Source organism: Podarcis filfolensis (genome assembly GCF_964270895.1).
Source record: "Podarcis filfolensis genome assembly, chromosome: 8".
Classification (NCBI taxonomy): domain Eukaryota; kingdom Metazoa; phylum Chordata; class Lepidosauria; order Squamata; family Lacertidae; genus Podarcis; species Podarcis filfolensis.
In genome coordinates this window covers 9,707,787-9,724,758 of record NC_139611.1, presented here as the reverse complement: position 1 = coordinate 9,724,758, position 16,972 = coordinate 9,707,787, and the positions used below count along the sequence as shown (strand labels likewise).

The 16,972-nt window shown below is 50.1% G+C and overlaps 1 protein-coding gene and 1 long non-coding RNA gene across 3 annotated transcripts in view; one reads left to right on the top strand and one right to left on the bottom strand.

The window, feature by feature from the left end:
• The window catches only part of LOC310769715 (anoctamin-7-like), a 28,861-nt gene extending 19,921 nt beyond the window's left edge, over positions 1-8,940 (top strand). Inside the window, exons 19-23 of one of the 2 annotated variants that reach the window (XM_083629351.1) lie at positions 465-670; positions 3,038-3,180; positions 3,291-3,381; positions 4,016-4,150; positions 6,842-8,940. In XM_083629351.1, coding sequence (XP_083485477.1) covers positions 465-670; positions 3,038-3,180; positions 3,291-3,381; positions 4,016-4,150; positions 6,842-6,868 — 602 coding nt within the window. In that variant the 3' untranslated portion in view covers positions 6,869-8,940. Of the gene's footprint in view, positions 1-464; positions 671-3,037; positions 3,181-3,290; positions 3,382-4,015; positions 4,179-6,841 lie in introns of both variants that reach the window. The other variant, XM_083629350.1, reaches the window with a different exon arrangement.
• LOC310769943 overlaps positions 1-16,972 on the bottom strand; it is a 156,137-nt gene that overhangs the window by 35,803 nt on the left and 103,362 nt on the right. The gene's annotated exons all lie outside the window — the stretch shown is intronic.

Sequence of the window (16,972 nt, the reverse complement as noted above, 5' to 3'; positions counted from 1 at the left end):
ATGGGAGGGCGTTCCACAGGGTGGGTGCCACTACCGAGAAGGCCCTCTGCCTGGTTCCCTGTAACCTCACTTCTCGCAATGAGGGAACTGCCAGAAGGCCCTTGGAGCTGGACCTCAGTGTCCGGGCAGAACGATGGGAGTGAGATGCTCCTTCAGGTATACTGAACCAAGGCCATTTAGGGCTTTAAAGGTCAATACCAACACTTTGAATTGTGCCCGGAAACATACTGGGAGCCAGTGTAGGTCTTTCAAGACCGGGGTTATGTGGTCACGGTTGCCGCCCCCTCATAGCAATCCCACCTGACCACCACAGGAAAGTGGAGATCGCTCCGTTCTCCTTCTGCCACCCCAGTTCCAGCTCAGAGCTGTATGTCAGGGGCCGGCAATGCCAGCCTCTATCCTGCCCCTTTCCTTTGGGGAGGGTTGTCGCTCTAACCCTGATGAGCTTCCCTGCTCTCCCTCAGTGCTCCAGTTTGGCTTCATCACCATTTTCGTGGCTGCCTTCCCGCTGGCTCCGCTCTTCGCCCTGCTCAACAACTGGGTCGAGATCCGCCTGGACGCCCAGAAGTTCGCCTGCGAGTATCGGCGCCCCGTGGCCGAGCGCGCCCAAGACATCAGCGTCTGGTTCTTCATCCTGGATGTCCTGGCCCAGATCTCCGTCATCGTCAACGTGAGTCCGGAAGGAACTCAATACCCCACCCTACCCATGAACCCACAAAGCTCAGAGCTTGGGGCAGGGGGCTTCTCCACCCAGCAGCCCCACCCCCCAAAGCAGCTGGACCCCAAGCCGAGTCCAAGACAAGTGGCTGCTGGTGGGCTGCAGAAGCCCAAGAGGAAAAGCATTTCATCATAGAAGCATAGAATAGCAGAGTTGGAAGCAGAGGTATTCAATTTTTTTGACTTCCATCAATCATATCTGAACATTTTCCAATCTTTTCCACTTAATTTTGCATTTCTTACTTTCACTATTACATTTAAATATCATAACTAATATCTCTCTTCTTTTTCTTCTTTGCAATATTTCATTTATTCCTCCTTACAAAACTTCTTGTAGTCCTACTAATGTAATTTGTTGATTACAGTTGCTCTTCAAATAATTCCTATATTTCTTCCAATCTTCTGTGAATCTCTGGTCCCGCAGGTATCGAATCCTTCCTGTCATTTTGTCCAATTCTGCGTAGTCCATTAATTTCGTCTGCCATTCTTCTTTTGTTGGTATTTCTTCTTGCTTCCATTTCTGATTTCCATTTTTTTTTTGTCGCTGTTGTTGCGTATAAAAACAGTTTAATGTCCTGTCTATTAATGTCCTGTCTATTAATGTCCTCACTTATAATACCAAGTAAAAAATGCTTCTGGTCTTTTTAAAAATGTATATTTCAACATCTTTTTGAAATTATATATATATATATATATATATATATATATATATATATATATATATATAATTTCCCAGAAGTTTTTTACTTTCTTACATTCTCACCACATATGATAAAATGATCCTTCTTTTCCTTTACATTTCCAACATTTATTACTTGTCATATACATTTTAGCTAATTTCACAGGTGTAATATACCATCTATACATCATTTTCATCATATTCTCTTTCAAAGCAATACATGCTGTAAATTTTATTATTTCTTTCCACAACCTCACCCATTCTTTTAGCTGTATATTATATCCAAAATCTTTTGCCCAGTGTATCATAACCGATTTCACGGCTCTTAATTTTCTTCTGGCTGACAGTGGTGGGAAGAGGGGTGCCAAGCGAATATCTTCATGTTACCCAAGTCCTGATTAGGCAGGGGGATGATTTGCATGGCAGGAAGTTGAGTCTGTGCCCGGTTTTCTATGAAAACTCTCTTACTTCTGTGGGACCTGGGCAGCCAGGCTGCAAGAGTAAGGGCTCAGGATCTGTGAGTTCTTCCCAGCATCCGCAGGGTCCTAGCTGCACCTTGAGGTGTGACAGGGCCCCTAGATCTGTTGCGTTCCCAAAGCAAGGAAGGATTGGACTCTGATTAATAAAATACACACGAGACTTGACCACCAAGACTCTGGAAGGAGTGCCAATAATAATCCTGTCCACTCCTCGGCCCAGGTCGTTTTATTCACAAAAGAACTTTTTACACAGTGTTCGTAAGAACCAATCAGATTCCTCTGAACATTTCAAAAAAAACCATGTGGGACAAAGTCAAAGTTAAAACTACAAAGAGCTAATTTCCTACTTGAGCATGCATACATAGTTCAGAGTAAAGAAAACAGGACTAGAGGAATGCATTCAGCAAAACCCTGGAGGTCATAAACAGGCAGGAAAGGAAGGATGGCAAGGAAAGAGTATTTGCCATCTCCTTGTGAACTCTCTTCCTGGCCCTTAAGGTAAAGGTAAAGGACCCCTGACCATTAGGTCCAGTCGTGGCCGACTCTGGGGTTGCAGTGCTCATCTCGCTTTATTGGCCGAGGGAGCTGGTGTACGGCTTCTGGGTCATGTGGCCAGCATGACTAAGCCACTTCTGGCGAACCAGAGCAGCGCACGGAAACGCCGTTTACCTTCCTGCTGGAGTGGTACCTATTTATCTACTTGCACTTTGACGTGCTTTCGAACTGCTAGGTTGGCAGGAGCAGGGACCGAGCAACGGGAGCTCACCCCATCGTGGGGATTCGAACCGCCGACCTTCTGATTGGCAAGTCCTAGGCTCTGTGATTTAACCCACAGCGCCAAGATCAATCTAAAGATTAACAAACTACATCAAAGTAGCCTACTATCTTTATGTACTGAGGATGCCCGGTGAAGCAACTGGCCTTTGTTTAGAATGCTTATACATGCCTGTCAGGTGCAGAGGCTTGTGCGATTCGATCAGAAACTTGTCAATGAATCAAACCCAGTCAACGCAATGCTTTCATTGCTGACACAAATGGCTTGCTCCATCTTTCATAATTCCTCATAGCAATCCCACCTGACCCCCACACTCTGGTTATTTGCAGCCCTACATAGATCACCCATTCCCCCCCCCCCCATATGAGTCTCCTTGTCTCCCCACAGGCCTTCCTCATTGCCTTCACGTCGGACTTCCTCCCTCGCCTCCTGTACCAATACGAGTACGACAGCCACCTGCGCGGCTACGTGAACTTCACCCTGGCCTACGCCCCACCCAGTTTCGTGGACAGCAACCACACCATGTGCCGGTGAGAGCAGAGACCTCACCCCCCACCCCGCACAGCCCCAGGGAATGCATCCTGGCACACAATGCACGCCCAGCCCTGTTGACCCACGGAAATGGCATCTCCCCTCCCAGGTACAAGGCCTTCCGCGACCCCCATGGGAGCCACACTCTCTTCTACTGGAAGCTGCTGGCCATCCGCCTGGGCTTCATCATCGCCTTCGAGGTGAGCGTCTTGAGGGGGGTGTAGCTTAGTGGTAGGGCAGCCGCCCTGCATGCAGAGGGTCCCGGGTTCGAGCCCCGCCGGCAGCATTTCCAGGTCGGGCTGGGGGGAAACTTGCCTGCCTGAAATCCCGGAAAGCCACTGCTGCCAGTCTGTGTAGGCAGAACAGAGGCAGGTGGACCCAAGGTTTTGACTCAGTATGGGGCTGAGGGGACATAAGCACATGGTAGGGCTAGTGGAAGGGCAGCTGGCCCTGACAAGTGGGGGGAAATGAAGTTGGTGTCCTGCCTGGGGCAAGTGGCTGTATTTATGACTACGCAGGTGGCGCTGTGGGTTAAACCACAGAGCCTAGGACTTGCCGATCAGAAGGTCAGCGGTTTGAATCGCCACGACGGGGTGAGCTCCCGTTGCTCGGTCCCTGCTCCTGCCAACCTAGCAGTTCGAAAGCACGTCAAAGTGCAAGTAGATAAATAGGTACCGCTCTGGCAGGAGCTCCATCTTAAATTGCTGATCAGAGTGGCCCGAGTGGCATCCCCTTTCGAAGCAAGCCTCAGTTTTCCCATCTGTGGCATGGGGAATATAACGCACACCGGCTTGTGGCTGAGCGTCACAAAGAGACTTTCCTCCCGGCTCCCAGCACGTGGTCTTCTTCTGCCTGCGCCTCATTGACTGGCTGGTCCCAGACATCCCCGAGTCCCTGGAGGTGAAGATCAAGCGGGAACGCTACCTGGCCAAGCAGGCTCTGGCCGACAACCAGGATGTGCTGCTGACGGTGAGTGGCGACTCCTCCCCCTCACCAGGTCAGTTTGCAAAAGAAGCACCTGCCTGTCCGTGCCGTCTTCTTGTTGCAAGACCAGAAACCCAGGAGCAGGAGCAGAGCGCAGAGGTGGGGTCTGTGGGAGGGGATTCTTCCACAGAAACCCAGCCTGCTCCACTCCCGAACATGTTGCCTTGTGAGGAGGCGAGGTCCGCTCTTGGTCCTTGCTCCCCATTCATTATAATTATAATAAAATTTTATTTATTTATTTGTTTATTTATTTGTACCCGCCCCCCTCCCCAGCCAAGGCTCAGGGTGGCTAACAACCAATAATAAAAACAAGTTGAATGAGTACAACTTAAAAACAAGATTAAAATACAACATTAAAACATTAAAATGCAGCCTCATCACAGAAGGAGAAAGGAAAAAGGATAGAGGGGAAGGGGATCAAGTTGATTCCAAGCCAAAGGCCTGGCGGAACAACTCTGTCTTACAGGCCCTGCGGAAAGAAATCAGATCCTGCAGGGCCCTGGTCTCATGAGACAGAGCGTTCCACCAGGCCGGAGCCAGTGTTGAAAAGGCCCTGGCTCTGGTTGAGGCTAATCTAACTTCCTTAGGGCCCAGGACCACTAGGGTGTTGCTATTTATGGACCTTAAGTCCTCCGTGGGGCATACCGGGAGAGGGGGTCCCGTAGGTACGAGGGTCCTAGGCCATGAAGGGCTTTAAAGGTCAAAACGAGCACCTTCAATCTGACCCTGTACTCCACCGGGAGCCAGTGCAGCTGGAAAAGCACTGGGTGAATATGCTCCCATGGCAGAGACCCCGTGAGGAGCCTCGCTGCAGCAATCTGCACCCACTGGTGTTTCTGGGGCAGCTTCAAGGGCAGCCCCACGTAGAGCGAATTACAGTAGTCAAGCCTGGAGGTGACCATCGCATGGATCACTGTGGCCAGGTCGGGGCAGGAAAGGTAAGGGACCAACTGCTTGATGCAGCGAAGGTGGAAAAATGTCCACCCAATAGGGTTGGGTGGAGGCTTGGTAGGATGTCCAGAGAAAAGAGCACCTCTGGGCATAGGCAGAGTGCATTGCCTTTGCTCTCGGCACATCCAGGGCAAGGGGCTGGGGCGTCTCCACCAGGAGGTGCGGCCGACAAAATCAGAACTTCTTTCTGCGTATTTGCTACATTCCCACAGTTGTGGAACAGTTTGAGGCTCTTTGGGCCTGAGAGAAGAGAAAGAGAGAGGTTGGATAGGGGCGGGAGCCCCTTTTCCCCGCCCTCCCCTCCTGTGCCTTCCTGACCAATTCTCACTCCTCCTCGTTGCATGAGAGGCGACAAGGAATCAGGAGTTCATCCCGCCTGGACAAGGCTAAGGAGCACCTGGGAGGCCACGTGCTGGAGTCTCGGGGCCTTCTGGGGACTGGCATAGCCACGAATCCGCTGCCCACAGAATCCTCTTGCATCGCTGCAAGAGAAGCCCCTCCGTGCCTGGGCAGGGTGGGGTGGGGCCTGCAGTTGGCAGCCGGCAATCCCTGTTTCCCTTTCTGAAACTAAGCCCTGCCCCTGTTACTGGGTAGCTGTGCGCCATCTGTGTTGTCATGCTGTGGTGTGTCCGGTGTTGTGTTCCAGGCCATCCCACAAATTGTTTCTTCTCCGTGGCAGCGTGGTCATCCATTCCCAGCCACGACTGTCTCGTGTGGCCCAGTGACCTTGTGCTGGGCGTGGGCATGTTCCGTGTCACACGGAACCGCCGTGCCTCAGTGGCACTTGGTCCATGAGACACCATCCTCCATCTGCAACCCAGCCACATCTCAGGGTCACTGCCCCCTACTCACTGCTGCCAAACCATCACTCTTTTGCAGTTGTGATTTCTTGGTATGGCAACAAATTTAGGTTGTTCAATTCAAGTGGATCTGGCCATCTTGTGTGAAGATCCCCCTTCCCTCGAAGGCTGGTCTTCACTTAAGCAGAGTCTGAGAGTGCCGGGCCCCAGGACCTATTTCTTGATGCCAAGGCTGAGCCCTGGGTGACGAGCTAAGCAGGAACCAGGGTGAGGAGGGTTTTGTCCAACGGAAATAAGAGCCACAGAACCCACAGGCAGCCAAAATGGCACCCTCCAGGTGAGGCTGGACTCCCAGTTCCTGTCAGTCCCCTCAACAAGCATGGCCAATGCTCAGGGAAACAGCTTGGACTCGTAGTTGCAACATTTGGAAGCTGCCCTGGGCCTCTGTGCTTTGGGGCGGATCTACACTCACTGTTTTTAACGTTAAGGAAGGGTTAAGGAATTGCTTTGATAACATATATGGACACATTACATCCTACTTTTAACACTCGTAATGCGTTATTAAAATGTGACACCAGAGCAGCCAGCAGGAGGGAGACAGTGTTTTGACGGGGGGGGGGGGGGGAAACCAAGGCAAAAAATGCTCTAATTCACAAGTATGTCCTGTGACATTTTAAAACGATAGATCTAATATTGTTCTAATAATGTTAAACAGGTCAGTGTAGATCCAGCCTTGGAACAGCTTCTGGCAGAAACCTGAAAGCGCCCCATCCCAATTGGTCAGAAAAAGAAAAAGAAGCTTTCCTCTTTGTCCCCCGACCGCCGCTCTTGGTTCCCACAAACCTCTGAGCCTGCTGCCCTGGTTTTACATATTTGCGGTTACTGTTATTATTACCTCTTCCTCCTTTTCCTCCTCCCAATACAGCAAGCAGCCTTTTACCCAGCAGCGTGAACTAGCGCCCCCCGCAGGTGCAGCCACTTCTGACCACACACATCGGCCCTGTTGAAGAGGAGGCTCAGCCAAGGCAATGGAGGAAGGATTCCTAGAGGGCTCCATCACTGGCACAAACTCAGCCAAGAGTCTCGTGGCCCCTTCAAGGACCAGGAAGGTGGGCAAGAGAGGCTGGACTTGTGGGGTGAGGAGGGTTGCATGCCCTTTGCACCCCCCGCCACTGCTACAATGAGGGCCACTTTGCTTCCGTGGCTGTCCTGAGGCCCTCCTGCCTAGCCTCTCTTCGCCTTTCCCTCTTGACCTTTTTCCTGCTCCTCAGAGATGGACCGCAGGGACTGTGGAAATGGCATCGCCAACAACTTCCCCACGGAGTTCCTTTCCAACCCAAAGGGAAGGGCTGATCCTTCTTCTGACGGCTTGGAGGACAGGCTGGCTTGCGTGGCCCCCTCCTTCCCAGGGCCATTGTCTCCCAGAAGCCTTTGCTTCACTTGAGGACAGGAGCGGGTGTTTCGGCAGCAGCGTCTCCTGGGCCAAGGAGAGAGGAGGCCGGGGTTGCACTTTTGCAGGCAAGGTCCTCTGCGGAGGGTTTCTACCACAGATCCCTAATAAGAGGGATTGCGTCTGCAATATCAATCCAGTGTCTTTGTGGACCAGCCATTCCCGCCGCCATGGGCTGCTTCGAGAACTCACGCTTTCCGTGTTAAGATGTGTGGAAACGCTGTCCCTGCTGCAAAACCGAGCGAATGTGCTGTTTTGCTCACCTGCCTGCACTTCCCTTCTCAGGGGTTTGTGGAAGGGATGCCCTTAACTTGCAGGAACGGTGTTCTCCTGGGAGCATTGAGGGCCATACCCATGCATGCAGAAATCCTCGAGGTGCAGCAGAGCTTCAGAGTGCGCACAGCTGAATATTGTTCATGTTTTGATCCTGCCCAAGGGGAAGCGAGGAAGTGGAAGGAGGATGGACGCAGGGCCCCTCCTCAAACAGAAACACTGGGCGCCTTCCACAAGAGCATCATCAGCCGACTCACTTTTTACGGTGCACCCACACAACGTGGCTGTTGAATTGTTGCGTTCCTGTGTCTTCTTTGCTCGCGTCCCCACCAACACCTGGCCTTTCTGGACTGGCAAAGTGCACGTGAGACTTGGAAGAGGGGCTCCTTTGCCTTGAGTTAGAAGCTTCCTGCTCTTTGTGGTTTCTTGCTCTGGTTTCTGTTCAGCCTCTCGGTGCCACATCCGGGGCTGTGCGGAACTACCATCTTAATCCCACGCCCTCCTGATTGTGGAAAAGCAACGCCTCAAGCGTGCCAAAGGACCCTCAAGCAGAGGACCCTCTACGAGCATCGTGGCTAAGCAGGGAATTTGAAGCCAAGTCTACACCGAGCATTCTGTGTCCGCTGATCCTGTGGTTGGGCTGGTCCGGAAGGACTCTGGAAGTCAGGCTGACCACTGAGTGACACCCAGGCCTTCCCAGGCAGCTTGAGCAGCAGGCAAGGGACATTTTCATCAGAGGAGCAGAGGGACCGAGAAGGGCAACCCTGGCAGCAGCTGGCACAGGAGGGCCAAAAAGGAAACCTCGAAACTTCGGGCGAGGAAGGGAGCCACAGCCAGCCTGCCCTGGCACTGGAGATTGTTGGTTCGCTGGCTGGCGGGTTTTATGTGAACTCAAAGCCACCCCTTCCTCTTCCTCTTCCTCCCCTCCCTCTCCTCTGGCAGGTTGCAGAAAAGCAGGAGGGGAATGGAGATGAACCCTCCATTGTTGTTCATGCCTTGCAAATGAGCTGGGCTTAGGTTCCTGGAACAGCCCCTTTCCTGCCACAAAACCCCCTTTCAGCTCCAAGTCAGGAGCCTGTGAGATATGGGGCTGCAGATTGTAGGAGGGGAGGGGTGTGCCCTTGCTGATGATGATCTGGGAGGGTGGGGCATGCTGCATGCCGTGCACGATTATTGCTGCCCAGTGTGAACCCCCCCCCTTCCTGCATGGTCTCTCTCTCTCTCTCCCACCCTCCAGCGGCAGCCAGAATTGCCCCACGTTCTGTATATCACACAGGAGAATGAATAAAATGTGGAGTAACCGCGTGCGTTCTTGGTGGGGCAGGGAAAGCAGAGCTTCTCCGCAGGCATTTTTGTACCTGAGGGGGTCAAGCTTCCCTTCCAAGGGGAGTCTTACCCTGGAGGGGCTCAGGAAAGTGGGGAGGGGTCCACTTCGTTCTCTCATTCATCACCACCACCCTCCTCTGTGAGCCTCCAGGGGAGGGAAGTTTTGAAGACAAGCCAACAAGCAGCCTTGGCCCAGTCAAATAGGTCGGAGGATGCAGAGAAGTGTTCGGTGTAGACACGGGACAGCTGTGCCCCTCCAGATGTTGCCGGACTCCAGCTGGGCTTGTGGTCAGGGATGACGACGCAGTTGAGATTCAGTGACTTCCCCCGTCGCTGCGTCAAGGTGAGCCAAGTCTGGTTTGAAACAGATGAAGAATTGGCGACAACTGAGCATGTGCAGAGTTGCTTTGGCACGGCTGCTTAGTCAAATAGGAAGGCGCCTTGTGCCAGTTCAGACAGTTGGTCCTTCTAGCTCAGCCTTGGCAGCACTAAATGGCGGCAATGACTCTCCAGGGCAGGCATAGGCAAACTCGGCCCTCCAGATGTTTTGGGACTACAACTCCCATCATCCCTAGCTATCAGGACCAGTGGTCAGGGATGTTGGGAATTGTAGTCTCAAAAAACATTTGGAGGGCCGAGTTTGCCTATGCCTGCTCCAGGGTTTCAGGCAGGGAACATTCCCCATCCTACCTGTGGGTGGTGACGGGGGTCAAACCGGAGACCTTCTGCATGCAGAGCAGGTGCTCTCCTGCTGAGCCACAACGGACACAGAGATGCCCGCCGGGAACCAGGCAACAGATAGGGGGGTGGTAGTGGTTCTCCAGCTGTTACAGGAACTGGGGACAGGTAGAGCTGTTCTCTCCAGGGGCACAAAACAGGTAATGGTGGGTTTGCAAAAGGGATTGCGGTGGCAGGGAGGTGGGGAGTGGAATCTCAGCTGGCAGAAGCTTGGAGCTGTGGCTTCTCTCTCTAGTATTGGAGAAATCCTCCCCACCTCATCCTCTTCTGAAAATCGGTACAGATCAGTGAACACGGAAGCAAATGAATGCGACAGCAAATCTGAGCCTCTGGAATCCAATGCCCGAAACAGCCAACAGGGAGGGGGAGAGGCCCCTCCTGTTCTCCCCCATCCCATAATTTATTGGGTGGATTTCTGTAAGTAGGAGAGTATTATTATTATTATTATTATTATTATTATTATTATGCCACCCGTCTGACTGGGTTACCCCAGCCACTCTGGACGGCTTACAACAAATTAAAACACAATATGGCATCAAACATTAAAAACATAATTGATTAAACAATTTATTTCTCCAGTCTCAGGTGAGTGAACTTTAAAGCTTTAGCCTTTTCTGAGTTACCGTATTTTTCGCTCTATAAGACGCACCAGACCACAAGACGCACCTAGTTTTTGGAGGAGGAAAACAAGAAAAAAAATATTCTGAATCTCAGAAGCCAGAACAGCGAGAGGGATCTCTGCGCAGTGAAAGCAGCGATCCCTCTTGCTGTTCTGGCTTCTGGGATAGCTGCGCAGCCTGCATTCACTCCATAAGACGCACACACATTTCCACTTACGTTTTAGGAGGGAAAAAGTGAGTCTTATAGAGCAAAAAATACGGTAAATTATTACCATCACAATAAAGGTTACAGTCAGGGACCTTTCTTTAAAAATAAAATAAAAATTATTGCAAGATTTTCATGGATAACAAAGGTACATTTCTGAGCAATTATTGTGTTGTTTTTCCTCTCTCTTTCTGAAGGAATTTAAACGGATTTGGGGGTGGTGGAGCCAGAGGTGTGTTTTTCCATTGTTTAAATTCACCAGTGTTTTGAATTTGGGGGCACTAGATGGCACTGTTGCTCAACAAACACTTCCTTTTCCCCACAGTGAAGTAATCAGGCAGTTTTCTCTTTTTCCCTTTTTAGAGGCAGTTTTTGTTTTCATTTTTGATCTTTTCAAAGATGGACAGGAGAAAAATAGTTGAGGAAGAATGCTCTAGGCTACCTAATTTAACTCAAACTCAGAGATAGATATTCAAAGTCTGCCTAAGCATCCTTGTTAGGGTTGCCACATTTCAAAAAGTAAAAACCAGGACACCCCAAAAGCGGTTGAGCTTGTTTTAGACAAACCCCAAAGTTGTTGAGCTTTTATTTAAAATAGCGCCAAAAAATGTGATTTCGATTTTTTGATTGACTTGCCTAAGATCACGGACAAAGTGCCACCTTTCAGAAATTCCCCCAAGCCGTCAATTCCCCGTAATGTCCAGGAAAATCCTGGTGTATGGCAGCCTTATTGTTTAATCTAGAAAATTACGCAGCCTTGTCTAAAAGCTAGAGATAACCTGTGCACAGGTGGTGATTTTCTCTGCTGGAATAGATATTTGCCTTCCCACACAAGTGAAAAGAGGAAGAATAATTAATAAAATACCATCTCCTACTCATCTAAATCCATCCAAAAGGAGGGAGGGGAGCAGAGGACATCAGGCCACAGAAGGAAGGGCAAAGCTGCCAAGGGGTCTCCTGAGGGCATCAAGAGTGCACCAACTCACCCTGTGCGAACTCCATACTAGTTGCTTCTAACACCTGCTCTGCACCTCTGGGTGGGGAAAGGACACTGACTGGGGGCGGGCGATCAAAAGATGAAAGGGCGAGTTGCCCTTTCTAGGGAGCAATTTGGCGCAGTCCTCCTGCGAGTACAGATGTGCCGCCTCCAAACACAACCCAAAACCACATTTATCAGTGCAGTTATTCAAAAATGCGCAGCTTAGGGGAAAGGGTGCAGAAATCTGCAGATATTGGGGAAACTAACATACAAACGTTCATTATATTATGGAAATTTCCTTGCAGAAAGAGAGAACACAAAAATGCTGATGAGTTCAAATTACTACGAAAGGCACAAGAGCAGACCTGGCTGTTTTCCTTGGTCACATGGCAATCCCACTCACTCTCTGGTCTCCCCTGCCCCGCCCCCTGGATGATAATAAATAATAATAATAATAATAATAATAATAATAATAATAATAAAAATTTATTTATACCCCGCCCTGAGCTAGGCTCAGGGCAGCTAACACCAGTAAAATTACAGTAAAAACATAATAGGGGGGGAAACCAATTTAAAATACAGGTTAAAATGCAATTTAAAATGTAGCCTCATTTTAAAAGTAGCCCACAGATCAAAACCAAAAGGGGAGGGAAACATAAGGGTCAGACTGAGTCCAAACCAAAAGGCCAGGCAGAACAGCTCTGTCTTGCAGGCCCTGCAGAAAGATGTCAAATCCCGGAAGGCCCTAGTCTCTTGTGACAGAGCATTCCACCAAGTCGGGGCCAGTACTGAAAAGGCCCTGGCCCTAGTTGAGACCAATCTAACCACCTTGCGACCTGGGACCTCCAAAATGATGTCATTTGTTGACCTTAAGGTCCTCCGCGGGGCATACCAGGAGAGGCGGTCCCGTAGGTATGTGGGTCCTAGGCCACATAGGGCTTTAAAGGTCAAATCCCTGGGAGCACACACCCGAATGAAAAAGCAGTCGGAGATTCTGCACCTTTAATTGTAGTGTAACTGAAGGGACTTCAGCAGAGCTGTAGCACTTAGAGGTGCAGGAGCAGGCACTCACACCCCGGACCCTACAAGGAGGCCTGACGAAAAGCTCTCTGTGGGTGCACAAAGACACCCTCTCCTTTCTCTCTTTACATGTTGCCAGCATTTTTAGAGACACCAGCTCCTGCAACTTTAACTGCTGTTTGGCAGGTAGAATTTCATGTGGTCTGGCTTCCCTCCCCACCCCACGCAGCTTCACCTGTTAATGTCCCCCCATTGCTGTTAAAGGCAGAGAGCACTCCCCCTCTATTAGAAAAAGGTGGCACTTCTGGTTCAATTTGAGCCCCTCTGGCTGCAGCCCCTTTAATTTTAAAAGGGTGCTGCTAAGGATACACTGAGAAAGTTATTTCCCTAGTTTTCTCTCTGTGCATCCCTCTTTCTTTGATGTCCTTATGGTCCTAGTTTGCTCCAGCTGGGAACTTCTGGGTTTAGTTGGGGGGGGCTGCTTAACAGGGGTGGGGGTGGGGGCAAAACCTGATACTTCCCCAGGAAAAAAAAATGAGTGGTTTCCCCTGCTTCTGGCTTTATTGGCTTCTCTTAGAAGAGAAGACTCCCTGGAAAAGACCCTGATGTTGGGAAAGATGGAGGGCACAAGGAGAAGGGGGCGACAGAGGATGTTGGACAGTGTTGTCGAAGCTACCAGCATGAGTTTGACCAAACTGCGGGAGGCAGTGGAAGACAGGAGTGCCTGGTGTGCTCTGGTCCATGGGGTCACCAAGAGTCAGACACGACTAAATGACTAAACAACAACAACAAAAGGTAAAGGGACCCCTGACCATTAGGTCCAGTCATAGACAACTCTGGGGTTGCGGCGCTCATTTTGCTTTATTGGCCGAGGGAGCCGGCGTACAGCTTCCGGGTCATGTGGCCAGCATGAGTAAGCCGCTTCTGGCGAACCAGAGCAGTGCATGAAAACGCCGTTTACCTTCCCGCCGGAGTGGTATCTATTTATCTACTTGCACTTTGACGTGCTTTCGAACTGCTAGGTTGGCAAGAGCAGGGCTGAGCAACAGGAGCTTCGAACCGCCAACCTTCTGATTGGCAAGCCCTAGGCTCTGTGGTTTAACCCACAGCGCCACCCGAGTCCATTGGCTTCTCTTAGCCCCCCCCCCAATCCTCTTGGCCAGCATAGCCAAACCTTTCTTGAGGTCTAGTAACTTGTTCTCTCCTGACTGAATGTGAGTGTCCTTCCCCATGAATTGGGCCCTTAGTTTGGTGGGGGGGGGCAGGTAGAAGGGAGGAGGAAAGAAAGGTCAGCAGGTATCCTGGGATCCCCATTCTAGGGTATTTCCCCAAGCACCCCTAAATATACGGAGGGGGGTGGTGGATTTGTGTTGATACTTGGTTATCAACCTGAGATCTGGAATGCATATTTTGAAACTTAGATATTCAAGCTGCAGCTGAAACAAATTCCAGGGTTTATGGAAAGGTTTAATGAGTATTTCTGTAGTGGATAATTATACGGTAGATGGTTCTGAGAAAAAGTACTCCGAAAAAAGGATGTTTTAGGAAAATGTAGTATTAAGAAAAGGTGGAGAGGCTGGGGGGAAGAAGAGTTTAATTTAAAGCAGATAAATGCAGCCAAGCTATTAGCTAGGTTGTTGTTTTTCCTTAAGTGCTGTCTATGCTGCCTGCATTCATCAAATGTGGCCTGAAAGATTAGCTGCTTCTGTTTCAAAAAGGAGTCAATTTGTGCTGGTTTGTCAAAATCCTAGTACCGAGTGATGGGAATGGATAAAGCCATAGACTGGGGCTGATGGGAGTCAGAGCCTGAAATGCCAGGCTGCTGTGAGCTCACTAGGCAACTTGCCAGGGCTAGCTAGTGGCATGTGATCTATTCAGCCTTCCTTTGGCCTTGAAGAATTGCAGCTGCCTGTGGAGTCTGCATTAGGGAGCCCTGCCAGGGAGCTACACAGTGCACTGACAAATGAACAAGGGAAGTTAGCAACATCCATACAAAATCAGCAGTCAACATGTGGTGGCAGAAGTGGGATGACCAGTGGAAGATTTCGGGATTGGGTAATGCTGTGGAGGAGGAGCTGGTGCTTTTCCTAGACAGAAAAGGAGTCTCCATTAAACACTAAGTTGTTGTTGTTGTTTAGTCGTTTAGTCGTGTCCGACTCTTTGTGACCCCATGGACCAGAGCACGCCAGATACTCCTGTATTCCACTGTATTCTTTCCCAACATCAGGGTCTTTTCCAGGGAGTCTTCTCTTCTCATGAGGTGGCCAAAGTATTGGAGTCTCAGCTTCAGGATCTGTCCTTCCAGGGACCACTCAGGGCTGATTTCCTTCAGAATGGATAGGTTTGATCTTCTTGCAGTCCATGGGACTCTCAAGAGTCTCCTCCAGCACCATAATTCAAAAGCATCAATTCTTTGGCGATCAGCCTTCTTTATGGTCCAGCTCTCACTTCCATACATCACTACTGGGAAAACCATAGCTTTAACTAGACGGACCTTTGTTGGCAAGGTGATGTCTCTGCTTTTTAAGATGCTGTCTAGGTTTGTCATTGCTTTTCTCCCAAGAAGCAGGCGCCTTTTAATTTCGTGACTGCTGTCACCATCTGCAGTGATCATGGAGCCCAAGAAAGTAAAATCTCTCACTGCCTCCATTTCTTCCCCTTCTATTTGCCAGGAGGTGATTGGCCCAGTGGCCATGATCTTCATTTTTTTGACGTTGAGCTTCAAACCATATTTTGCGCTCTCCTCTTTCACCCTCATTAAAAGGTTCTTTAATTCCTCCCCACTTTCTGCCATCAATGTTGTGTCATCTGCATATCTGTGGTTGTTGATATTTCTTCCGGCAATCTTAATTCTGGCTAAGGATTCATCCAGCCCGCACTCATTTCACATGCTAGCAAGGTTATGCTTAAACACTAAGAGCCAGCATTAAACACTGGAGCCCATTAAACAGAATTATAGAGTTGGAAGGGTAATCTAGGACACCCCCTTGCAATGCAAGGATCGCAGCTAAAGCATCCCTGACAGATGGCCATTTCATGGAGAGTGTCTATATGGGCACTAGAATGTTTATCAACTTGGTTTAAGGGTCTAGGTCAGAGCTTTCCAAACTCTGTATTGTGACACCTTAGTGTGTCGGCCGCAGTGTGTAGGTGTGTTGTGCAAACTCTCCTCCCGGGGCTGGAAAGGGGCACGTTTAACCTCTGGTTTGCTAATAAAACTGCATTACTGTTTCGCCAAATGATGCATAACTTAAAATGTGTGCCACCAACATGAAAAGTTTGGAGAGCTCTGCTCTGGGTGCTTAAAGTGCCACAGGAACTACCGAGAGGCAGGAAGCTAATGATCCCAAACGACAGGAGGGCCAAACGGGACCCACTTTCCCCCTTCTACTGGTCACAGCACTGCCTTCAACTGAGTTCTGGGAGCCTGTTGCAGGTTGAGGCACCAGCATGGGATGTTCCCGGTGCCCTTTCCTTCCAGGAGATGCCAGCTGGAGATGGTAGCATCTTGGCATTTGCTTGGGCTCCTCAGCTTCCTGGGGTGGGGGAGTCGCAGTTTGTCAACATGCTTCTTAAATTGTGGTGCCCAGAATGGGACACAAGACTCCAGGGTTGGTCTGACCAAGGCAGAATATAGTGGGACTATGACTTCCCTTGATCAAGACACTAGACTTCTGTTGATGCAGCCTAGAATAGCGTTAGCTTTTGTGTGTGTGTGCCAAACCGCAAAATACATATCTCCAAGTCACTGCAGTATCAGCTTATAACAGTTTTTCCCCAACTTGGTGCCCTCCTGATGGTTTGAACTACAGTGATGCTGGAGGGCAGCAGATCAAGGAGCAAGAAGGGTGCCAAAAACCCACCACGTGCTCATCTTGTTGCTCCTTTCCTGAGCACCGGAGAGCAGCAGAGTTCTGCTCTGGGACACTTGAGTTTCCTGTTAGGGAATCCCAGCTCCTTCCCACAGAGAGAGTCATCCTTGACTCAAAGGGGAAACCTGCAGGGTCTTTGATGTGGGTTTGAAACCTGCGATCTTAATTTGTCTTAGCAAGAGTCTGAGAATTTCTGCTGCGGAGTTGTCCTTGGAGGGCTTCGATGGTTCTTGTTGGGGGTAGGGATCAGGAGGGTCTCACACAGGCTTTACTCTAATTATATTTCATTCTGAGTCATCTCTTTTTATTTATTTAAGAAGGCAGGCAGTAAAGGGGAGGCAGGGGCCCCTCTCCTCTCCTCTCCTCCCACTCGGTTGCTGTGTCTGGCTGTGCCAAGAGCACCAAAGCCTGTTGCCTGCAGAAGGCAAAGGGGCTCTTTTGGCAAAATGCAAACAGGCGGTGGAGCAGGGCAGTGACTGGGGAGGGGTCTCTTGACATGAGGGTGTCACCTGTTGCAACCTGCATGCTTTCATTTCTACCAGATGTGGTGAATCTCACAGCCTCCTGGGGACG